Source organism: Peromyscus maniculatus, chromosome 3, assembly GCF_049852395.1.
Source record: "Peromyscus maniculatus bairdii isolate BWxNUB_F1_BW_parent chromosome 3, HU_Pman_BW_mat_3.1, whole genome shotgun sequence".
Lineage (NCBI taxonomy): Eukaryota > Metazoa > Chordata > Mammalia > Rodentia > Cricetidae > Peromyscus > Peromyscus maniculatus.
The window spans coordinates 135588531-135613210 of NC_134854.1; the positions used below are offsets into that span (position 1 = coordinate 135588531).

The 24680-nt window shown below is 51.2% G+C and overlaps 1 protein-coding gene across 33 annotated transcripts; it reads left to right on the forward strand.

Moving 5' to 3' along the window:
• Window positions 1-263: 263 nt before the first annotated feature.
• Window positions 264-24156, forward strand: Ttll3 (tubulin tyrosine ligase like 3). Of its 33 annotated transcripts, none has more exons than XR_013050075.1 (15): window positions 266-418; window positions 2349-2440; window positions 3907-4075; window positions 4214-4311; window positions 7327-7455; window positions 8308-8422; window positions 9223-9327; window positions 10854-11049; window positions 15454-15602; window positions 17240-17483; window positions 18749-19184; window positions 22408-22678; window positions 23190-23266; window positions 23432-23658; window positions 23846-24156. XR_013050075.1 is itself a non-coding variant. In XM_076567588.1 (15 exons), the coding sequence occupies exons 1-15, from the start codon at window positions 1628-1630 to the stop codon at window positions 24101-24103; spliced, it is 3099 nt and encodes a 1032-aa protein (XP_076423703.1). In that variant the 5' UTR covers window positions 1543-1627; the 3' UTR covers window positions 24104-24156. The 33 variants fall into 33 exon arrangements, 23 of the variants coding, with proteins under 23 accessions (XP_076423709.1, XP_076423710.1, XP_076423716.1 ...); XM_076567588.1 differs by lacking the exon at window positions 266-418 and adding an exon at window positions 1543-2258 and having other exon boundaries at window positions 22408-22580; XR_013050069.1 differs by lacking the exon at window positions 266-418 and adding an exon at window positions 1545-2258 and having other exon boundaries at window positions 3910-4075.
• Window positions 24157-24680: the final 524 nt, after the last annotated feature.

Sequence of the window (24680 nt, forward strand, 5' to 3'; positions counted from 1 at the left end):
TACAGAAAGATACTTTCTCAAATGAAATAAAAAGGTATGTGTAAGAAAGAGCTGAGCTTTCTGGATGGCCAAAGGCGTATTTGCTGAGCTGTGGCAGGAATTGTTTCTCAGTGCTGGGATTGAACCCAGGGTCTTGAGCGCAGTGTGCAAACCTATCACCAGGCTACATCAATAGCCCCCCAGGGGTCTTTTGAAAAGAACTGGTAAGTGTTAAAGGAGGGGTGGGGGCAGCTTGACTAGCTACCATCCCTTTATGACACTACCTCTGTGACCTCCTGCTTTATTGAATTAGTTGGGCCCTCTGTGGTTCATGGCACTGTCCTAGCTTTGCAGAGACTGGTAAAGGTCTTGGTGAAGCTTACTGATCAGGAGGAAATGGCAGCTGGTCACTCCACCCTCAAAGAACATCCTTTTTCCGGTGAGCCAGTTAAAACTTTGCTGTATTGTAGTTATCTCCCAAGGTCCAAAGTCCCTACAACCAGATTTGCAGGCTGAGAACAGACCAGATTGCTTCCAAGTAGTCAATCCTCCCTCTCTTCTTGGAAGTCCAGTTCCCAGCCATTTGCAGGGTCGGGGAAATCTCTGCTTGGGTTTGGCTGGACAGGTAGCTGGGGATCCTCCTTACAAAGGCAGACCTCCTGGTGACTGGCAGCTGAGTTGAGTAGACACTGCTAGAGTTGGCCTCTATGATTCCATTTGGTGCTTCTAACCCCAACAGGAAGCCCAAGTGTCCGGGCAGGTAGCACAGTTGCTAGACTGCTTTGTCCAGCACGCTTGACGTCTTGAATTCCATCCGGCACCGGTGTGGTGGCCGTCCAGGTGTTGAAAGTCAGCCTGGAGTACCTGAGACCCTGTCTCAAAAAAAGATGTTGGAGCCAGAACTTTGTACTAGGATTGGCTATGCTGTGTGATTTTGAGACAAGTTATGTACTGTTTTGGAGTCTGACTTATTTTCTCTCAAGAGTTCTGAAGATAATGCCTTGTTCACTTACAGATTTGGCCAGAATATGAAGTACTCTGTGTCTTTCCATTTCTTCAGTTGATAAAAAATGATTTTACTTTTTCATGTTAGTGGAAGAGGCAGCGTGTGCTCTGAACCTCACATTGTCACCCCACACGTAGCCTAAAGATCTCCACCCAGGCCCCACTGGATGACCCAGTCTCACCAGCTGCCTTTATCCCCCCCCCATAGAAATGTTCTCAGCCTCCTCTCGAGGGCAGTTGCTGAGACTTCCACTGCTAGAAGGTGATTTCATCTCTTTCCTTGGTGGTTCCTGACTCCTTTGTGTGTACACCATTAGTTCAGCCTGTCACCTGAGAGCACACCCCTAACTGCCTTACCATCAGGAAGCCTCCCCAGTTTCAGCTCACTGCTTTTTCCCTGCAACACGTTTTTGTTTCTTTTGCTAACTTTTGGCAAAACACTGTAAGCTCCATGAGGTCAGGGACCACTTGACAGCCCTTATCCCAGAGCCTTAGTGTGTGGGCTAAGGCACAAAAAATAAGGAACTCTAAAGGTCGCCCCAGTGTTCGGTTCTTCCATCCTCAGTGCCTGGCTCAGCAAGGGCGTGTGGCAAGTGAGGCCCAGAGCCAAAACCACCATGAAAAGTCCTAATTCCACTTGGCAATGGCGGATTTCCAGCCCTTGAGTCTGATTGTGCCTGGGCAACGGTCTCCTAGGAGACAGGAAACAGAGGGCGGAGCCCCAGAGGGCGCCTGGGCGGAGCCGCACACGGGTGCCGGGAGTGATCCTGGCGAAAGGCGCATGCAGGCCCTCAGCGCGGCTCTTTTCCTGAACGCGGGGCAGCTTGGGCCTGCAGCCGCCTGTTACAACCAGGAAGACGGCTCGGAGTGCAGCTGGCACGGGAGGCCGCAGCCACCCGAGCTCTGCACCAGTACCCCTTCCCGGTGGCTCTTCCCGGAGTTCCGCCCGCCAAGGAGGCTACAATGGCCCGGGCCCGCCTCCGCCAGGCCCGAGGTGGCGCACTGCGGCGGCAGCCGTGGGGATTGCAGCCCATTGCCTGTGCGCCACCTAAGCAGCGCCCACGAGTTCGTGCCGGGTGCCCAGGGCACTGCAAATCCCTACCCCGTCTGCTCCCTGCTCCCCACGACCCTGGATGAGCCCCTGCCTGATGTCCCGCCCCCGCCTGATGGTGAGGCGCAGCACGGGCAGCCAGCCAGCCCTGACATCCTGCCGACTGCAGGGAGAGGTTGCGAGGGTGGAAGGAATGGGGAGTCTGGAGAGCACCGGATACAGGGTAGGGGCAAGGGAGCGCGGGCCCGGAGTCAGAGAAGTCCCAGGGCCAAACCCTTAGCTTTCTGTGTTCCTGCTCCGCATCTCTCTGCAGATTCCCTTGTCCTTTGGCGAGGATTCTCCAAGGGACCTCACTCCATGGGCCGACTCAGAAACGCCAAAATCCACGTAGAGAGAGCCGTCAAGGTCGGAGGGGATGGGGGGGCGGTGGCTACACTTACTGGTTTCTCATATCCTTAAAAAATAAATCCATAAATGTCAAAGAAAGACTTAATACACGCACACACGCTCGCGCATCTGTAAGTGTCCCTCACCTCCGTCCTCAGCCCCTCTTTAGGCCCCGAGTCTCGGCTGAATTGTCTCTACCTAGGGATACGGTCTTCAGCTCTCTCAGCCCCGATTCCCATTAGAAACCACTCTCATCTAGGGCCGTGATACCCAGTAAGGAGCCATGTCCTGCAGCCCCTAACTGCCTTCCTCCTGCTGGGGCACTGTGTCTCACAAACAGGTCCCACATTCCACCCTGGGCTGAATGGCTGGCTCACACTCCTAGTTTCCCTTGCTTACTCCCTGGCCTCTTGAAGATTCCCCGGATGTTTGTGATTCCTTGGGTCCCTCTCCACGCACCTCTTCTCTTGAGCTTGGGGGTCCAGGATCATACCGTGTCCTGCATCCCCTTTTCCTGCCTCCAGCCCCCACCCTGGAGATCCAGCCCTCTGTTGGATGTCTCCACCCAAAGAGCTCACCAGCACCTCATGAGCACTTGCATCCCAAACCTTACCCCTGTTCCATCGTTTAAACCCGTCGTCCTCCCCGGTATCCAGTTTTCCCCATCACTTGTTTTAGAAGCCAGAAATCCATTCTTCCGGTTCCATCCATCCATCAGCAAACTCATCCACACCTCCAAAATGAGTCTCAAGCTAGCACCTCCCTCCCAGTTTCCGCATTACCACCCTCCTCCCATCACTGTTGTTCAGACCATGTCCTAAGGATCTGCCTCTGTGCCTTCCCCCACCCCCACTGATTGTCCATGCATTGGCATGCAAACTTATGGAATCTCCTTTACTTCCTTCCTGACCCTCTTGACTCATTCCTCTCCTTATAAAATACGAAGCTGAATGTTAAGGTCCATGGGGCCCTCCACAGTCCAGTCACACTCCGTTATTCTTGGGAGCGAGCTCTCGTTTGTCAGACTTCTCTCCCTGGCCTCAGTTCCCTCCAGACCTTTGCACATGTCACTCCACCCTGAGTGATGGCTCCTGCCCAGTTTGCCCAGTTTGAGACTGGGAACATCAGTGTTAGAATGGGTACTTAGCATGTACAAGGCCCTGGGCTTAATCCCCAGCACCAAACAAAAAGGAAGAAGTCTTTGCTCAGTCACTTAACTACCATGTACTTCTGGAGAAACTGTTTAGCCTCTGTGTGCCTTTAATATGTAATTAAAATGCAAATTGTTCTTAGTGGTGCATGTAAGAGCTTACCACATAATAGGAATTCAGTAACTGTTAGCTATTCATGTTTATTTTTCTTCTTGTTTATAAGCTGCCTCCTACTGGGATATTAAAATTCCCTGAAGGCAGAGATCCTGTCTGGTTCATCATTGCCTCCTATATGTCTGATGCTGAAGGAAGTCCCTGCCTCTCACCTTACAGCAGAAGAAGATCTTCATGATTCATGGCCGCTACCCAGTGATCCGGTGTCTATTGCGCCAGAGGGGATGGGTAGAAAAAAAGATGGTCCCTCCCCAAGGCACCACCCTGCCACCACCCCCGAAGGATCTAGACAGTTTGGTGATGGGTGATAGTGATGCTACAGAGGATGGTGAGTAGGTCTCTCCTTGTGCACAAGCTGTCTCCTTCCTGAGACCTTTTCCGTTGCTCCGCACTGGTCCAGGGTTGAGACCTTAAAGGGCTGGGGGGCATAGACACAGTCCCATGGAGTCATCCTTCACATCCACAGAGGATGAAGAGGAAAACGAGGAGTTTCGGGAGCCACAGCTGTTGGACTTCGATGGGTTTCTGGAACTTGATGACCTGGATGGGGTACACGCTTTGATGGTGAGGACTCTGGGGGTCAATATATAACGGGGGGCTGGCAGGAGGCATCTGTTCAGAGAAAGACCATCCAATTGGATGTCCTTCCTTCTCTGAACCCCAGCTTCCAGTCTGGAAAATCAGATTGCTTCTCTAAAGATTGACTAGTGTAGCTAGAGTTTTCCTGCCTGGCCCACAGTCAGGACAAATCTCTGTCACCCGCCAGTCCCACAGCCGCTCAGACCCAACCAAGTAAACACAGAGACTTATATTGGTTACAAACTGTATGGCCGTGGCAGGCTTCTTGCTAACTGTTCTTATAGCTTAAATTAATCCATTTCCACAAATCTATACCCTGCCACGTGGCTCGTGGCTTACCGGTATCTTTTCATGCTGCTTGTCAGGGTGGCAGCTGGCAGTGACTCCCGCCTTCCTGTTCTTTTATTTCTCCTGTTAGTCCCGCCTATACTTCCTGCCCAGCCATGGCCAATCAGGTTTTATTTATTGACCAATCAGAGCAACTTGACATACAGACCATCCCCCAGCACAGCCAAGTGCAGACCATCTCAGACACCTGCACTCAGGCCCGTGGTCCTAATCATTCTCTATGCGGACCTGCTGGATAAAGCCACGAGGAACCCAAGAACGGGCTCCTACAGGACATACAGAACATCCCACAGCAGACTAAGTCTGTAGAGTGGTGAGGGACTCTATAGGGCTACTAGGGTGACCACATCCTCTACTCATGGTGGTTTTGATGGCTCTCCCTACCGCTTAAAGACTACTTTGCTCATCTCCTTCCTTTGCCCTTGGTAAATGAAGGCTGTAAGAAATGGCTTTAAAAGTCAAGAGACAAGCAAAGGTGATGTGTCCTTCAATCAAGTGAGGACCTGAGTTCAAGCCCCAGAACCCAGGTGTGTCAGCTGAACAGTGTGGTGGCGCACGCCTTGAATCCCAGCACTCAAGAGGCAGTGGCAGGCAGATCTCTGTGAGTTCGAGGCCAGCCTGGTCTACAGAGGGACAGTCAGGACTACACAGAGAAACCCTATCTCTAAATAAATAAATAAATAAATAAATAAATAAATAAATAAATAAATAAATAAATGCCAGGTATGGTGGTGGTGGAAAGCTGGTAATCTCTGTGCTGGGGAGGCAGAGACTGGTGGGGTCCCCAGGGCTTGCTGGCTAGCTAGCATAGTGTACCGTACAAGCTCCAGTCCACTGAGAGACTCTTTGGCAAAAACAAGATGGAGGACTGGAAAATGGCTCAGTGGTTAAGAGTACTGGCTGGTGTTACATAGATTTGATTCCCAGCACCCACATGACAGCTCACAACAGTCTGTAACTCAAGTTCCAAGAAATCTGACACCTTCTCCTGGCCTCCCTGGGTGCTGCATGAATTTGGTACACAGACACAAATAAATACATTCTTAAAAAACAAAAAACAAAAAACAAGATGGGTGGCTCCTGGTGGGACCCAAGATTGTACTCTGACTTACACACACACACACACACACACACACACACACCCCACAAACACATTCCTATACACAGAAATATGCACACCAAAACTCGAGAGGCTGGTGTGCTGGTATGAAGGGCATGTGTGATGAGGAAAGGGCACAAGTTCAGAGCTTGGCCCCACCCAGACTAAGTGAACTCTATGAAACTGCCTTTAATCCCAGCACTCGGGAGTTAGAGCAGGTGGATCTCTGTGAGTTCAAGGCCAGCCTGGTCTACAGAGTGACAAACCAGGGCTACATAGAGAAGAAAGAAAAGAAGAAGGAGAAGGAGAAGGAGAAGAAGAAAACAGAGTTCCACTATAAAGCTGAGGTCTGGCTGACCTTGAACTCAAGTTCTCCTTCCTCAGCCTCCTGAGTGCTAGAGTTGTAGGCAAGCACTATTCCAGACAGTGGTAGTGCACTCCTTTAATCCCAGCGCTGGGGAGGCAGAGGCAAGTGGATCTCCATGAGTTCAAGGCCAGCCTGGTCTACAGAGTTCCCAGACAGCCAGAGCTACACACAGAAACCCTGTCTCGGAAAAGCAAAAAACCAAACCAAACCAGCAGCAGCCAGGCAAGCACCAGCACACCCGTTTTGAACCTTGTTCTATGTGTCTGCTGTATCAGTTCATTTGTCCTCACTCAAGCCCTCTAAGGTGGAGTTAAGGGTGGGCTTAGTGCATTCCACAGATGAGACAGAGTGACAGATCCACACACACACACACACAAGGCCACAGAGACTGCAGCTCACCAGAAGAACAGCATGACATTGTCAGCATGAAGCCTTTGCTCGTTCTTTCTTACTCTTTTCCCCCTCCAAGACAGGGTCTCTCTATGTAGCCCTGGCTGTCCTAGAACTCACCCTGTAGACCAGGCTGGCCTCGAACTCAGAGATCTGCCTGCCTCTGCCTTTTCAGTTCTGGGTCTGTGCCACCATGCCTGACCTGAAGCAACCTTTCCCAATACACAGAGGGGGCAGTTTCAAGCTGGGCAGGGTGGTGGCACATCTGTAACCCAGCATTTGGGAGGCTGAACAGGAAGACCATGAGTTAGAAGGTAGCCTAGGCTACCTAGTGAGTTTGAGGCTTCCTGGGCTGTATAGCCAGAGCCTGTCTCTAAAAATAGAGTAGAGCCTGCTACAGTGTTTCTAGCTAATAACCACCCTGTGTCCCAGAGTTGTCAGGAGAATGGAAAGGTTGGGCCCATAGAGAGCCTCCGTCGGTGCTTTGTGCTCGTTGATTGGAGTCCCTGTCGTTCCCCTGGGACAATCACTGATGGTCACAGAGCAAGGTGTGGCATCATGGTGTACAGCTTACTGCCTTGGGACAGGAGGTCCAAGTAGAGGCTGGAAATCTGGCCTGCTGTCTGCTCACCCAGCATACATACCCTCTGGAGCAAATGTCTTCTCATGCCTTTATTCAGAGATGGGGGTGTCCAGACGATGCCTTGAACACCCGCTCTCCTCTCCATGCAGCAGGGCAGGGGGAAGCTGTCCCGACTGGCCTCCCCGTCCCCATCACTCCTCTCCTTTTCTCTAGTCCCGCATGGTTCGGAATGAGACCCCCTACCTCATCTGGACCACTCGGCGAGATGTGCTGGATTGTCGCTTCCTCTCCAAGGATCAGATGATAAACCATTATGCCCATGCAGGCTCCTTTACTACAAAGGTAGGCATCCCAGGGAATCCAACCCCACCTTTTGGGCTGGCGGCCCTGCTTTCTGCTATACTTGCCAGTCAGAGGAGATTCTGCAGAGAACACGAGATATGATGTTCTTGGGTTCACATCTGGTCTCCAAACTGTACCTGACCTATGTTGATAATGACGATTGTGGGCTGAGTTCCCGTAAAGTCTGAAAACAGAAAAACACCCAGTCGATGATTGTGAACAAAAGGGGCCCTGGCCTGAGCAGAGAGCATGTCTGATCCTGGGTTTCTTAGCAAATGCCTCCACCTCTCCAAGGCTCCACTCCCTCATCTTTAGAGGAAGAATCTTTAGATGAGAATACCGACATGTCTGTTGTCTAAGATTGTGTAAAGGATAAAGGGTTTATCAGCATCTGTTATGCCTGTGGTTCTCAACCTGTGGACTGTGAGCCCTCTGGGGCCACATATCCGACATCCTGCATATTAGATACTTATATTTTGATTCATAACAGTAGCAAAATTACAGTTATGAAGTAGCAACAAAATAGCTTTATGGTTGCGGGGTCACCACAGCATGAGGAACTGTATTAAAGGGTTGCAGCGTTAGGAGGGTTGAGAATCACTGTACTGTGTCATCATTCACACTGTGGTGTGAACCCTGAAGGCTTCCTGGGTGGCATAGGCTTTTATGGGTGGGAAAGGGTGGGGCCTTCTCAGATGGGCAAGCCTGGAGATGGATGTCAAGTTAGGCCTTGCAAGTGGGTTGGAAGTTCCAGGCAGAGTCTTCCTGAGTGTCTGAACGTACGCTGCATGTGGAGGAGCCCCTCGACACTCTCTGGGTCCTACCCAGCCCCTTCAGCAGCTGTCTCCATAGGTGGGCCTGTGTCTCAACCTCCGGAATCTGCCTTGGTTTGACGAGGCTGATGCTGACTCCTTCTTCCCCCGATGCTATCGCCTGGGAGCAGAGGATGACAAGAAAGCCTTCATAGGTAAGGGGACTCCAATCCCAGGCCTGGCCCCCTCGTGCTGTCCGTCCCACAGTGGAAAACAACAGGCCCTCCCCTCTTGCCCTCACCTGCTCAGTAGACTTTCTCTGTAACCCTGGTCCTTTCTGCCCACTAATGACTCTTCCATCCCTGAGCCTCATGGCTTGGACAACCCTGGCACAGAGAAGCCTAAGGAGCCAGGCTTTTACTCTAGAGCAGGTTCTAGAGGTTGGTGGGTTGGTTCCATGTGCAGATAAGTTGCAGGCTGGACCAGGTTCCATAAAAGGCTGTGGGTCTCTAAGGCAAAGTAGGTTCTGGGTTCAGAATTTGGGTCCAGAGCAGATGGCAGCTTTTAAATTATGTTCTAAACCTGAGATAGAATTTAGGCCACACTGTGATTTAGGTTAGAGTAAGTATCAAAATGGACAAGGAGGGCAGGGTGGGGGGCCACACCTAAAATCCCCACACTGGGGAAGCCGAGGCAGGATTGCCACACATTTGAGACCACCCTTGTATACATAGCGAGTTCCAGGGCAGTCAGCTTGAAACTGCAAGACCCTGTCTCAAAAAAGAGAAAGAAAGAAAGAGTTGAAACAGGCACAGAGCGCTCTCAGGAGACAGTCTGTGCCAAGTCTGGTTATACCGTGGGTATGACATTCTGTAGCTGGGGTCGAAGCCAGGTGCCAAAGGGAGACAGGCAAATGAGGTTCTGGATCCAAAATGGGGCAAGCCATGGTGAGGTTCCAGAACCAGGAGAGGCCTGGAGCCTGGGGGCTGAGCAGGGTATCCCTGCCTGGGAGCAGAGGACTTCTGGCTGACAGCTGCCCGCAACGTTCTCAAGCTGGTGGTGAAGTCGGAAGCGAAGCCATACTCCACCTCCATCCAGGCAAGAGAGGAAGAGGTCTTAGGTGAGTGCCGCGGTCATGTCCACTCCCGCTGCCATGTGCCCAGTCGTCCACTCATTTGTTCATCCACGTGTTTAAGTCATATGGCCAGACTGCAGCCTTTACCACCAACCTGTCCATCTTCCCGCCTGTGAAGATAGTTCACTCCCGTTCACCCAGCCATCCACCTGTCTTCCCAGCCACCATCCGTTCATTCTCTCCATCACCCCCCCCCCACCTCCTGCTGATCACTGCGGTCACTACCACTACCATCCTTCCCATTTTATATCCATCTATCTATTCCCTTCCTTCCTGCCCTTGCACAGTCCATCTTTCTGTCTTCCCATCCACCTGTCTGTCCTCTGCCTCCCAGCTGTCATCCTGCACTCTACCCTGCATCTACCCCCCACCTGTCTACCTGTCAATTTGTTAATTGTCCAGCCCTTGAGTAGGCTTGATTGACCACTTTAGAGAGGCAGGCTGAGACCAGATGGCCCATCCCTGCCTGTGATAAACCACTTCAAGTTCTCTGAGAAGACGCAGAGGAACACAGCTATGTACAGATGTTCCCAAGAAACCCCGTGACTGCACATAAGGAACATCTGGGAAGGGAGGAGACATAGAAACCCTGTGCATGCTGGTCCAACATATGCTTTCCCTTCCCCCTCTGCAATACTGGGGCTCCGTGGCCAAGGGACTCTGGGAAGGGGTGGGCAGCTTTCCTGGAAGAAGAAAATTCCCTGGCCCTTCCAGAGGAACCCCTACATACACAACTTCAATTGCTGTCACTTGGTACCTTGACCTAGGTGGATCAGGTACCCAAAAGACTGTTGTGTGCCAGGATCTGGGCCGCAGGAGACCCTGTGTAGCCAGAGACCCTGCACTTAAACTTCTGTGTGCTGAGCTCAATTATGGGTCAAAGTTGCAGGGGGGCAGTTGAGGGCTTGATTGTATGTCAGAGTTTTAAATAGGCAAAGGGCTGAGCTGGGTCATGAGTGTGCATCAGGTCCTCTCGGGCAGAGGTTGGCATATCACTTCCATATGAATGCTTCCATTTGCACGAGTACATTAGGACTTTTCAGCTTAAGGGCTGTTGATGTCCATCAGGATTCTGAGAGAAGGGATGCTTCAGGTATCCCATGGGATGTATAGGAAGCTAAGTCAGATCTGGCTTCATGTGTATCTGGGTTCACCTAGGCAAGGCTTCCAGGTATACTGTAGGGCCAAGTTGTGTCAAGGGGCCCAGGGAAAGAGAGCTGCTGGTAGATGCGGGGGTAGGCATGTTCTAAGAGACCTTTGGGATGTTTAGGCTGGAGCCTTAGTTGAGTAAGAGGTGCCCAGGGACAAAATGCTAGGGTGAATTTAGAGCAGTTTCAGGTGAGTGAGTGGCATGTCTCAGGGTGGCTGGGGATCAAGTTCTCTCTGGGCCTCAGGTGTCTTAGGGTGAGGCCTCAGGTAAGTGATAGGTTTCAGGTCAGCAAAGGACGATGGCATATGTAACATTACCTGCTTCGACATGGGCTATTTACAGGTCCCTTCCATCCCCACAGAAAACCCACTGCCCAAGAAACAGGAGAAAAAGGCAGTGATGGTGTCCCCAGAGTTTGTGGACGAGGCTCTGAGTGCGTGCGAGGAGCACCTTAGCAGCATGGCCCACAAGGACATCGACAAGGACCCGGATGCCCCGCTGTACTTGAGCCCTGATGGCTGGTCCTTCTTCCTGCACCGCTACTACCAAGTAGTCCAGTAAGTGCCCTGTAGGGCAGAGCTGTGGGCACAGGCACAGGGGTTACGGTCAGACCTTCTCCGTCTAGCACATCCCAAGCCCCCACTTTCTTTTATCCTGGATGCTCCTGCTCGGGAACCCTCGGAGGCTCCCACTAGCTCCCTGAGAGAGTCCAATCCACGTTTCCCACCTTAGCATAGCATGTGCCCAAGGTGGTGCCTTGGGTTGTCAGTACACTTAAATTCCAGTCTTTTCTTCCCATCTCCTAAGCTCTGTTATCCTGGGAACATCACTGAGCTTCCTAAACAACTTTTTCTTAAATGCAAAATTGATTTAAAAAATAGCATCCACCTTGCAGAATGGTATGTGACAGGCCAGTTTGTATTGTGGAATCAGCACAGGCTTGAGGTGTTCACTCAGAACAGTAGTCTAAGGCATTTAGATTTCATCGTAGAGGCCGTTTGTCACTGTGTGACACAGGATGCCTATTCCCATGGGAAGGAAGTAGACGTCACAGAAAGGGGCTTTGTGATCAGTCACATTTGGAACGATTGGGTTAAACATAGTGAATTTAACAGTTTTCCTTGATGTAGAACTCAGAACCTTTTAGTGTGAGCAACAGAGTTGGGGAAGGAGAGAACAGGGGTGGTGGTAGTTTTAAAAAACAGCGGCGCTGTTTCCGAGCAGAACGGTCACAAGACACAACAAAATTCCAGACTTTTTGCTTATTATTAAAAAAAGCGGGTGAACAGGAATAGGGGCATCATTTCTCCCGGAAAAACTGCTTCCAGCTGACTTGGTGGGCATCGGTTGACTCTTGGTGGGGGGTAGGGAAGGGAGCTTCTGAGGTAGCCAGCTGTCCTGGGGTTGTCTGCTGCTTTTGGGTGCTGTCCAGGTGGATCCAAGCTGGTTCCAGAGCTCGCTGACCTGTACAGGTGGATTCTCTGGAGCTCAGAAAAATTTTGAACATATTAAGAAGCAGCCATGAGAAAATTAAAGTCTTGGGCTGATGACCATGACATGACATTGTATGATATTGTACTCTGCTTATATTGGTTAATGAGAGAGGGGGGGGGGGAGGAGAGAGAGAGAGAGAAGAGAGAGAAGAGGAGAGGAGAGGAGAGACATGTTTTTAATTTTTACCTGAGATAAGCCTTATCAGAGATTATTTTAAGGCACCTGTTTCCTTTATTAGTTTAGCATCCAGGAGACACAGGTGATCAATTGTTGAGAGCATTTAACAGTAATAGATGGTTATGTTAAAGTCTGGTTTTTGCAGAGCACAGACACTTTTGGGTCTGGGGGTGTAAATACCTTTTGATTGTTACTGTTCCTTACCACCTGGGTATATCTGATGGTCCTTGGACTCCAGCTCTATGATGATCCTGTAACAATTAGCTGAGTAGTTAATTAGAAGAGAGAATCAGGAAGAGAAAAGCTTGTGGGGTGAGACCTCATTTTTCTGGGATTGGTGGTGACAAGGCAGTGGATCCTGATGTCCTCTGGAACTTGAGAGAGCAGGGCCCTGTCTGTGTCACTGTGCCTGAGAAGCAATGTTGACAGGTCTGGAATGAGGCACAAGCAGGGAGCAAATGAAATGAAAGCTCCTACCTTAGCTTGAAAATCTTTTCCCATTAAGTAACCCTGAAAGTACAATTAAGTCTGGTGAGGTGGGTAAGGCCATCCCCCTTACATACCCCAACAATAGGGAAATGAGGAGAGGTAGGACCCCAAAACTCCCTCAGGACTGAGTAAGTGGCTCAGTGTCCAACAGGAAGGAAACGAATCGTCCCATGCTGCATCCTGGGTTCCCTGTGAGCCCATGGCCAAGCCTAGGAGGTCTACTGGAGGTCTTAGTTTGATGTCCCCATCTCCCTGGGTGCCCAGGGGTAGTCAGCTGACCAGTTATCTCTCTAGGTGGCACTTAGAACAGGGCTCAATTGATGGCCCGGCAGGGCATGCACTAGCCCGAGTGGCCTTCGAAAACAGGGACCTGGAAGCCCTGATGCAGCCGCTCGGATAGCGTGTGCCAACATTTGGCAATTTTGTCATGGGCTTTCTCATCTCTCCCACGGTACACCTTAAATGCCACAGCTGAAACTTCTGCCTGTGGGGTTAGGAACTTGCTCTTCAGATGCTTAAGTTTAGCCCTAATTTCAGGAGCTCTGGGAGACCAGAGATGAATTTTATTCCGTGTTTTGAATTACTTTTTTTTTTTTTTTTTTTTTTGGATAGTTGGCTGGCTTGAGGACAGCTTTAGGAAGACCCACCAGGAGGCAGGCTGTAAACTGATCTCTGGCTAACGAGCCATCCAGATTATTGTGAGCCCCATGTGGGTCCTGATCATAAACTTATTTGCATGCATCCTAGCCTGCTTCCAGACCTGTCCGTGCTTAGCTGCCCACCCAGTGCTGGAGAACAGAGTGGAGAACAGATAAGATAGGTTCTTAGCTGGGCGGTGGTGGGACACGCCTTTAATCCCAGCACTCGGGAGGCAGAGGCAGGCGGATCTCTGTGAGTTCGAGGCCAGCCTGTGCTACAGAGTGAGTTCCAGGAAAGGTGCAAAGCTACACAGAGAAACCCTCTCAAAAAACCAAAAAAAAAAAAAAAAGATAAGGTTCTTTAGAGTCAGAGATTCCCTTAGGTTCAGGAATGCAAGAGGGCAGGAGAGAGAGAGGATCAGGGAGGGTTTAGAGGTTAGGTAAAAGTGTGGGGATAAGGTAACTTTTCATTTACCCATTCGCGGGCAGAAGTTAGATGATTCCTGTGAAATATCGGGGTTCAAGCAGTCATTACGTGGCCAAATTTACTGGTGTCTGGAGATATTTAAGGAATTTATCAAAGAAGGAGTGGAATCGAGAGGAGGAAGCCTCCATGTCCCATGACTGCAGCCAAGAGGAAAAAAAATTAAAAATTAAAATAACAAACTCCCAGGCTCCCATCTTGAGCATCCCTGAGGATAGGTAATCTGTGGACCAGCATAAATTAGCAACACAAGTTACCGGAATCGTTGTCCCAGAAGGGGCAAGGGCTGGGGGGCATACATACCGGGGGACTCCCCGGGAGTCCAGACAGCATTCAGTACTTGTCAAGAGAGAGTGTGTGATGTAGGCAGCTGAGGAGGGGTCCGGCACAAGGAATAGATCTCAGGCTACAGCTGCAGGAAATGGCGAGGGATCGGATAGGGGAAACTCACCAATCTGGCTAGTGAGTGTGCTGTGCAGACCCATCGCGGCAGCTGGGCAAATGAAAATCCAGTTGTCTAGTTATTATACCAGGCTCCACAGTGCTTACCATTTTTACAGTGATGGGCTAGAACTCAGGACCTCAGGCACGCTGGGCAAGAGCTTTACCATGTGAGCTAGCCCCAAGGCAACCTTTTCTTTTCTTCGTTTTTTGTTTGTTCTTTCGAGACAGGGTTTCTCTGTGTAACAGCCCTGGCTGTCCTGGATCTCGCTCTGTAGACCAGGCTGGCCTCGAATTCACAGAGATCCGCCTGCCTCTGTCTCTGGAATTAAAGGTGTGAGCCACCACCACCCGGCTCCTTTCTTTTAGATTGGTGTACATGAGATACACAAGTGCTGTGCAGGTCAGAGGGCAATTTTGTGGAATTAGTTCTCCCCTGTTTTAACATGGACAGAACGGTTGTTCAGGCTCAGCTTTCTTTCCTTTTATTTTTGTTTTTTTGTTTCTTTGTTTCAACCTCTGTAGACCAGGCAGGCCTCACGAGGCTCGCCTGCCTCTGCTTCTCCCATGCTGGGATTACAGGAGTGTACCACCACACCCAGTTTGGCTCAGCATTCTTAAACTAAGAATCCTTTTGTTTTGTTTTTCCAGACTGGGTTTTCACTGTGTAGCCCTCTCTGTCCTGTCCTGGAACTCGCTCTGTAGACCAGGCTGGCCTGGAACTTGAGATTCACCTGCCTCTTAATCCCGAGTGCTTGGGTGAAGCCGTCAGGCTTTTGCACCCTGGCTCAGCCATTCCACCTGGTGTGTAGCCTCTGGCAGGTCCCTTAACTCTCCCAACTTCAATTTGCATTTGCCTAAAATTGTCTGAGTAATAATTCCCTAGAGGGCTGCTGCAGGGAATGGTGTGTGTGTGTGTGTGTGTGTGTGTGTGTGTGTGTGTGTGTGTGTGTGTGTAAGTCTGGCAGGGAGCCTGGCTTGGTGAGTGCCCCATCCTCAGGGTCTTAGGGAGGAAGGTGTCAGTAATAGAGTGTGGAACTGGGGAGGGCTGTAGTCCAGATAGGTTAGAGGTGATTTGGGAATGGAAAGCAGGAAGACGTAGCTAGGTGTCTCAGGGGCAGACTCGACCAAAGCAGGCTGGAGCACAGTTGGAGGGCAGGAAGCTGTGTCTCCTCTTGTCCTATCCTCTCATCTGGCCTCAGGCCCCAACCTCCCCAAGTCCCACTGTCTCCACACAGTGAAGGGGCAGAACTCAGACACCTAGAGGCCCAGATCCATCGCTGTGAAGACATTCTACAGCAGCTTCAGGCCGTGGTACCCCAGATTGACATGGAGGGGGATCGAAACATCTGGATTGTGAAGCCAGGAGCCAAGTCCCGAGGCCGAGGTAGGGGAGCAGCCTCTTCTTCCGGTTTTAGTACCTTTATCTACCACTAGAACTGCCAGGTTTGGATCTCAGCTCTGTTACTAATATGCTGTGTGACCTTGAACAAGTTGATTCACCTCTCTGAACCTGTTCTCCGTAGTGAAATGGGGATGGTGCTAAGTCTGTCAGGTGACGGCTAAATGCAGCACACACCTGCATGGTGTGTGGTCGGTGGTCCCCCCACTGATGGGGCTGCTTTGCTTCTCACTACCCATAAGACCTTTTCTGAGCCTTACCTTCACTGTGTACACATGAGGGTCCAGCATCAGCCTGGCCTTTAAAGACTATAGAAGGCCTCCCGAGAAATAGACAGAAATTTTATAATGATGATATTCTTTATTGAAAAAGAGCTATATGTCAATGTACAGGTGAGTGGTGTCACAAAGTGACCACACTGTATCTCTGGTTCCAGGGGATCCAATCCTCTTCTGTCCTCCACAGACCCCAGGCACGCATGTGGCACAGAGACAAATGTAAAACATTTATACATTTAAGATAAAAGTGAACTTTAAAAAACAGAAAAAGGAAAGTGTATCTGTGCCCCGGGCACTAGATTATCATCCAAAGTGGAAACAAAAGCAACGTTCAAGGCCAGCCTTGGCTACACAGTAAGATGAGACCAGCCTGGACTACATGATAACCTGTCACACACTAAATAAAAGGAAGAAAAAAAAGAGAGGGAGAACGAGCTGGGCAGCGCGGCACATGCCTTTAATCCCAGCACTCAGGAGGCAGAGGCAGGTGGATCTCTGTGAGTTCGAGGACAGCCTGGGCTACAGAGCGAGATCCAGGCCAATCAGAGCTACACGGTGAGACCCTCACTCAGAAAGAAAAAGAGAGAAAGAAGAAGGGAAATGAGAAAAGCAAAAAGGAAAGAAAACACATGTGTCCTTGGACGTGAGACCTTGCAGCCAGAGTTAGTTGTAACAGAGTGAGGTGGCCCTGCTTCATCCCATAGCCTCGCCAAGCTCCACGAGCCTATGAGAGCAAAGCATAGATTAGTCGTGCAACCTGGAAAGCTCTGCATGGGATCTGGGCACAGCAGCTAGCTTCACCCTGGACAACCAGGGAGGTTTCTGTAACCTTCAGTTTCCTAGTCTGAAGGAGGGAAGCAGTGCATGTATGTTCGTGGTCCACAGTATCTAAATGTGCACAAGAATGGTCAGAGGACAACTTAGGGGTCTGTCCTAAGAACTGGACTCAGGTGATCAACCTTGGTGACAAGTGCCTTTGCCCACTGCCCATCTTGCCCTTATTTAATTTTTTCTAATGTTTATTTAATATTGTGTGGATGTGTTTTGCCTGCTTGTATGTATGTGCCCTGTGTGTGTTCCTGTTTCCTATGGAGGCCAGAAGAGGGTGTCTGGTCTCCTGGAACTGGAGTTCTGCCATATGAGTGCTGGGGTCCTCTACAAGAACAGCAAATGCTCTTAATGTCAACCATCTCTCCAGCCCCCCAACCTTCGGTTAAATTTTAACTGTATATAGCAAAACAAAGCTTATCAAACAATTAATTAGATTGGGGGTGATGGGATACCTGTGGTCCTCCGGTCCTTCTCCAAGCCTTTCGGTCCCTGACTCCCTGGGCTCCCCCTCAGGTATTATGTGCATGGACCACCTGGAGGAGATGCTGAAGCTGGTGGACTGCAACCCCATGCTCATGAAGGACGGCAAGTGGATTGTGCAGAAGTACATCGAGCGGCCCCTGCTCATCTTCGGCACCAAGTTTGACCTGAGACAGTGGTTCCTGGTGACGGACTGGAACCCACTCACGGTGTGGTTCTACCGAGACAGCTACATCCGCTTCTCCACACAGCCCTTCTCCCTGAAGAACCTGGACAAGTGAGCCGCCTTCCCTCCACCTCCCCTGACCGCCCCGCCTAGTGGGGAAGTTGGCAAGCAGAACAGTGGACTCTGCAGGCAGGGAGGTGGCTCTTCACCACCACCACCCATCCTCCACCGCAGGAGCTTGCCAAGAGGGTGTCCTTGGGATACAGAAACGAGCAAAACAAGAACTCCAGCTAATCAAGGGCTGACATCCTAGCAATGAGCTTGAGTAATCACGGCTAACAGACTAGAAGGTGATGTGTGTCATGAAGAAGATGTAGGTCTGGGTCATGGCAGACTAAGAGAAACTTGAGAGGGAAAGGCAACTTGTGGTTTGCTCTTGGGATGAGAGGAAACCTTGATGAGGCCTGGGTTCAAATTCCATCTCATCAGCATCCAGGTTGTGTTGCTCTAGAGATGCGGGAAAACTATTTAAGCCTCAGTTTCTGTCGGGGCACAGTGGTCCCATCTGTAATCCCAGCACTTGGGAGGCTGAGTCTGAAGGATTTTGAGTTTAGAGACATCCTGGGCTATATAATAAGACCTCTCTCGAGACAAAACAAGCCAAATGTGGTAGCTCGTGACTGTAATCCTAGAACTTGGCAGGCTAAGGCAGGAGCCAAAATCAAGCCAGGTACAGTAGTGGATGCCTGTGATCCTAGTGCTTGGAAGGTAGAGGCAGGACAATCAGTTCACCGTCATCCTCAGCTACACGGCAAATTTTAATCTAGCCTGGGTGACATGAGACCATTTCAAAGAAACAGACCAGCCTCAGTCTCCACATCTGAAGACTGGAGCAGCAATGCACTGTAGCTGTCTATCATCAAGCACTCCACATATGATAAGTGCTTCTGCTGGGTGATACCACAGTCATTTCTCAAGCATAAAGCAGTGAGCTATTGCCATTTTAAAGATGAGTGAGGCAAGCAGGGTAAAAGATTTGCCTGAGACCTCACAGCTGGTCATTGGGGAAGCTGGGATTTGACCACCCAGGGCCCACCCTCTCCCTGTCTTTTCCCTGCCACACACACGAAGGGTGAACTGGTGACTGTGGCCTGTCAGCAACACCTGAGTGTTCTGAGAAAGGAATGGCCCTGGTCTCAGGTGAATGGGGGTGGGGGGTGGGGGGCAGGGGTGGGGCGGCCTCTGTGCTTCCGTCCTGTTGATCTTCAGCAGAGGCCCATCTCAGTTAAGCTCACCAGGACGGCTGACAGCAGGGCTCCTGCCTGCAGCCCTGAAGCTGGACTCCAGGACTCAATGTTGTCTCTGCTCCACTCTAGCTCCGTGCACCTGTGTAACAACTCCATCCAGAAACACTTGGAGGCCTCCTGTCACCGGCACCCCATGCTGCCCCCCGACAACATGTGGTCCAGCCAAAGGTTTCAGGCCCACTTGCAGGAGTTGGGCGCCCCAAATGCCTGGGCTAGCGTTATTGTACCTGGCATGAAGGCTGCTGTGATCCACGCCCTGCAGACCTCCCAAGACACCGTGCAGTGCCGGAAGGCCAGCTTCGAGCTCTATGGGGCCGACTTTGTGTTTGGGGAAGACTTCCGGCCCTGGTTGATTGAGATCAACGCCAGCCCCACCATGGCACCTTCCACAGCGGTCACTGCCCGCCTCTGTGCAGGGGTGCAAGCGGACACCCTGCGTGTGGTCATTGACCGGCGGCTGGACCGCACCTGTGACACAGGAGCCTTTGAGCTCATCTATAAGCAGGTGAGATGTTCCAGCACCTTCCACAGGCAACCCCACAGCAAAGCCCTGGGGGCTGCTGTGAGACACAGTGCAAGACCTGTGTGCTTGGCCTGCCCCCACAGAATGTCCTAACATAGACATGTCCCTCTGGCCTGTCTCCTCATCTGTGGAGGTCACTGTCCTCTGAGAGCCATTAATGCCATGAGTTCGTACTCACAGATAATATTTTCAGAGGTTCTGGGGTCTGCTCAGTTTCCAATAGAAGCCTCTAGGTAATAGCCTCATTCCCTTGTCTGTGAAGTAAGATGGTACCTGGCTCCTCCTTTGTGTGTTGTAGGAATGAAGTAGTTTGATCTTCACACAGGGGTTTGCTGGGGTGCCTAGCCGGAGGACACAGGGCCGCTTTAGCTACTACGGTCTCTGCCCAGGAAGGCTGCTGGGAGCTCCATCAGCTGCACGGCCTATCAAAAGTCAATTAGTGGTATCTGTTATTGTTGTTATAATAGTGATTATTACTGTGTTATTCATCTTCTTCCAAAAGCAGATTTGATCTCGCTTGTTTATAATAAGTATAGGATTGTCTATTATTCAGCCAAAAATAATACTTTGTTTTATTGGTTTTTTTTTTTTTTTTTTTTTTGAGACAGGGGCTTACTCTGTATAGCCTAGGACAGCCTAGAACTTATGCTGTTGCTCAGGCTAGCCTGAAACTCATGGCATTCCTCCTGCTTCAAGCCTCCCAAGTGCTAAGATTATAAACTGTCTAACCAAGGCCCGTTTTCCACAGTGCTGCAGACTCCCACCAGTTTGTTAGAATTCTGAATCCACCACTGCATGAAGTCACCCATTAGGTCAAAGCCCTCCTGGTCTAATTCTCTCTAGGAGCACCCTTGTGGGCACACCAGGGACGTGCTTCCCAAAAATCCTAGGTTTTCTCAGTCCCGTCTAGTTGACAACTTAGATTAGCCGTCACAGCTGGACACGGGGCTCCCACCTTCCACCCCGTGGTGTTTGGAAGGCTGATCACTTTGAGTTCAAGGGACGCTAGGGTGACATAGTGAATCCCAGGCTAGCCTGGGCTTCAGAGGGAGACCCTACTTAAAAACAACAACCATGCAAACAAACAAAACTTTAAAAGAATGTTTTTAAGGGTTTCTGAATTCTGAGAATGATTTTTAAGTAAGAGTCTTCCAGCTAAGATTCAGCGAGGTCTAGGATTGCTCCAGGAAGGGAAAACACTGACCACGTGTTTCTTACAGCTCCTGATCATCTTCGAATAATGTGCTGGCAACAGGGTTCAGTTTTGTTAGGGCTATCATCACTAGGTGTCAGGGATGGACTCCAGGCCTGCATGCTCGGCATGTGCGGTACTACTGAGCTACACCTCCAGCTTTAAAAAAAAGTAAAGCAGGTGTACACATATACCTGTAATCACAGCGCTTGGGCAACAGAGGCAGGAGGATTGTCACAAGTTCACAAGCAGCCTGGTTTATATAGCAAATGTCAGTTCAGCCAGGGCTTTATAATGAGATTCTGTCACAAACAATGTAGTCTTGGAAGAGAAGAGGGGAGATGGGAAAGAGGAAGTAATTCGCAGTTTAAAATAGAGCAAAATTTGAACAGGCCATGACAGCACATTCCTGTAATCCCAGCATTTTGGAAGCTGAGGCAGGAGGATCATGAGTTCAGAGTTATCCTTGGCTATATAGTGAGCTTGAGGCCAACCTGCCTGGGTTACATGAAACCTCGTCTCAGAACAAACAAAACTGAATGGCTGGGCACTCTCCTTTCTCAAATGTCCTTTGTCCCCGGCTGTCTTTTATTGCTGATCTGGTGGCTACACTGGTGGCTTGTCTCTGACCTCCTTTATCTAGGACAACTCTGCTGCTTTATTCCGGTCATCCTGACCCTTGGAAGGCACAGGCCGGCCTGCAGCACTGTCCCACATTCTGTTTTGTCTGTCTGTCTCCTGGAGTTCTTCAGCTCAGCCTGTTCTCTGAATGTCCTGTAAACTAGAAGATAGATTAACAAGCTGATGAGGTTCAGGATTTCTGGCACCTCATATGACTGTCACAAGGCACAAGCAGCAGATTCTCTAATTTCTGGTGCCAAATCCGACCTTGGCCTGAGTGGCTGCCTCCAGAGATCTCTATGAGAAGCCATGGTCTCCCCTTTGCAGCTTTTTCCATTTTCCTTGCATTATTCATTGTGTTTGAGTTTGTGTATATGTGTAGTCACATGCCACAGCACACATGTGGAAGTCAGAGGACAACTTGTGGGAGTCAGTTCTCCCCTCCTACCCCACGGGTCCTGGAGCTTGAACTCAGCTTGTACTCATTAGGCATCTCAACATCTCTCCCCCGAATGTGTTACTATTTTGGGTATCTGTCTGTTTTCTGTTGCTATAACACACTACCATAGACAGTGTGATGAAGAGAACAGGTTGGGGATGCAGAGATGGTTCAGCAGTTAAGAGCACTTGATGCTCTTGTCAAGGACACAAGTTCGGGCCCCAGCACCCACATCAGGCAGCTCACAACTGCCTGTAACTTTCCCTTTTCTCAGAAAACTACTAGGATTTAGGCTGGAGTCCACCCCGAAGCCCGTCTCTACCCCCAGAGGCCCTACTGAGGACAGCAGTCACTCTACCTCCCTCTTCTTCTTCTTCTTTTTTTTTTTTTTAATTTTTTATGTTCATTGGTGTTTTGCCTGCATGTATGCCTGTGTGAGGGTGGTGGATCCCCTGGAACTGGAGTCACAGACAGTTGTGAGCTGCCATGTGGGTGCTGGGAATTGAACCCGGGTCCTCTGAAAGAGCAGCCCATGCTCTTAACTGCTGAGCCATCTCTTCAGCCCCATCCCTCTACTTGGTATTCACCCTGGGAATTACATTTTCTCACAGGAAACCATGGCTCAATCTACCCATCTCAGGTTGCCCATGGCACGAAGCCACTTGCATTCTAACACAGGCCAGAGGTCGCCATGGTGAGCAGTAGGATGGAGTGCTTTGTGCGCATGGCTGAGACTCTGCTTCCCTTGTTTCCTGATCCCTAGGGCTCTGTGACTCTAGGTCCTCTAGACCCCTGGAGAATCGACGGAGCGTCCTGTTTCTCAGAGGTGCCTCCTGACCAGACACTCCAGAAACTGATTCCATCCATCTCTGCCTTAAGTCACTAGTCACTAGATGGTGTGACTGCCATCTCTAGTGTCTGAGGTGGCCTTGTTTTTTCTCTCCTGCCCACAGCCTGCTGTGGAGGTGCCCCAGTACGTGGGGATCCGGCTCCTGGTGGAGGGCTCTACCATCAAGAAGCCCATGGCAGTGGGTCATCGGCGGACAGGGGTCCGCTCATCACTCCCTCATCTGCCGACCCAGCAAGGCTCTGGGGAAGGCAAGGACTCAGGATCCCCTACCCACAGGTCAGCCTCTAGGAAGGACGTTGGGGCCAGGAGCCTGGGACACACTGAGAAGCCCGACTCTACTGTCACCACCTCGGTCCCCGGAAAGGGGAAGAAAGGCAAGGCGAAAAGTGCCACCGCCCTGGTCTGCCTCACCCTCCAGAAGTGGGAGCCCCCCGAAATCAGGGTGGGCCACATTTTCAACAGGTCACTGTGTCTGAAACAGCCCGAGGCCTGGGGTAATCCGATGTCCCCCCCAAACCCCAGTGCTCCCAAAGCCACTTCTGCCTGCTCTGCAAGCCCTTCCCAAGCACCTGGGCTTGCCCTCCTGCCAAAAGGCCACCAGTGATAGCAAGTATGAACACTGCTCACCAAATATCTTTAAATATACAACCAAATGATCATTCCAAAGTAGTCACCCTGCCAGGCAGTTAGACCAGAAGATGCCACGGTTGGTCCTCGAGTGCGCGTCCCCGGACTCCAGACCTTGGCTGCTGCCCTAGCCAGCCTTTGCCCTCCTCACACTTCTCTGGGGAAAGGAGCTGCCATCGTGCCCTTCCCGACCCTAACCAGCCCCCTTAGCCCTCACAACCGCCTGGTGAGATAGGTGCTATTGTCCCCATTTTCCAGCCGAGGTAGCAGGAAGTTTAAGGACGTTGCCCGAGGTTGCACAGCTCAGAAGGGGCAGAGCTGGGATGCAGACCCAGGTCTGTTGGTTCCCCAACCCTGTGTTCTTCCCACTGCCTCTGGAGGAGGAGCTGGGAGGGGCTCCGTCCACCCTCGCCTCCCGTCCCCCCACCTCTGCACGTGCCCTGTGGAACTGGTCAGGCTGGGGCCCTCCCCAGCCCCTCACGGCTCCCCTTCTCCCACAGACCCTCCCCACTTCCCTAGTCTCCATTCCAAGGCCTGGCTGCCTTCTCCCTGCGTGCTCCGACCCCAGGGCCGGGTCCTCAGACTGCAGCATGGCCAGCTGGTGGGCTCTAAGGCTCTGTCAACCACAGGCAAGGCCTTGATGACTCTACCTACTGCCAAGGTTCTGATGTCCTTCCCACCTCACCCTGATCTCAAGCTGGCACCCAGCATGCTGAAGCCAGGACAGGTGGGCCTCGAGCTGGGCCTCACACCCTGGCGGGTAGTGCTGAGCAGTGGGATCGGGGCTGAAGGGCACAGACAGAGGGCATCGCCCAGACAATACAGTGCCCCAGGGAAGGGCTTATCCTGCCCAGAACCCTGTTCCAAGACAGAGGCCTGATCATCTCTCTCTCCCTCCCCTCCTTTACACCGAGGCTGCTATTCCCCGGCACCTTGGAGGCCCCCACTTTGGAAGTGCCTTGTGGCCAATGCCCTTTGGAGTTGGACCTCTTCCTAGCACCCACAGGAAAGTCAAGGCCAAAGGCAAGTTCAAGGCCAGACTCTGCGACAAACCCAGGGCTGAGGCCTACCCCGAGAAGAGGCTGAGCCTCCCCAAACCCTTGACCCTTATTTTGACATGCCGGACACGGAGGATCATGGGGGCTAGGAGGCTAGAGAACCCCCTGCTCTGATCTCCACTGCCCCATCCTGGATCCAGCATCAAATTAAAAAAGCAAGTAAAGTTCTCTGGGCTTGGCTTGACTAATGGGAAGCAAGGCTCGTAACAAGAGCTGACCAGCAGGGCCTCCATCACCAAGGGCCGCAGTCCCCACCCAGGGACAGACATTAGCTTCCTCCGCAGGAAGACTGGGGTGCCTGGGGAAAGGGCCTTCACCGTGCAGATGAGGAAACTGGAAGGTCAGCCATCAGGAGTGCCCCTTCCCAAAGACAAGCTGGGCTGCCAGAAGAGCTTCTGACGGGCACAGAACATTATGACAAGAGTTGGGCTTTCCCTAAACCTCAGCCCCTCTCCAGAGAGGATGTCTGTTCCTTCCCTCAGTGAGGGATTGGTCAAGCCACCTAAAACTGTAAGAGCTAAGACCCAAGTCAAGTGTGGCATTCCCCACCTGTACAGCCCTGGCTGCCGGGCCTCCAGAAGCGGTGTCTGTCTGTGTGAATGTGTGCGGGGTGGAGGGGGGGTGTCAAAATCCAATGACCTGTGTCCTTCAAATTCAGAAGAGCCCACGCGTGTACAGTGGTGCCCGCCTA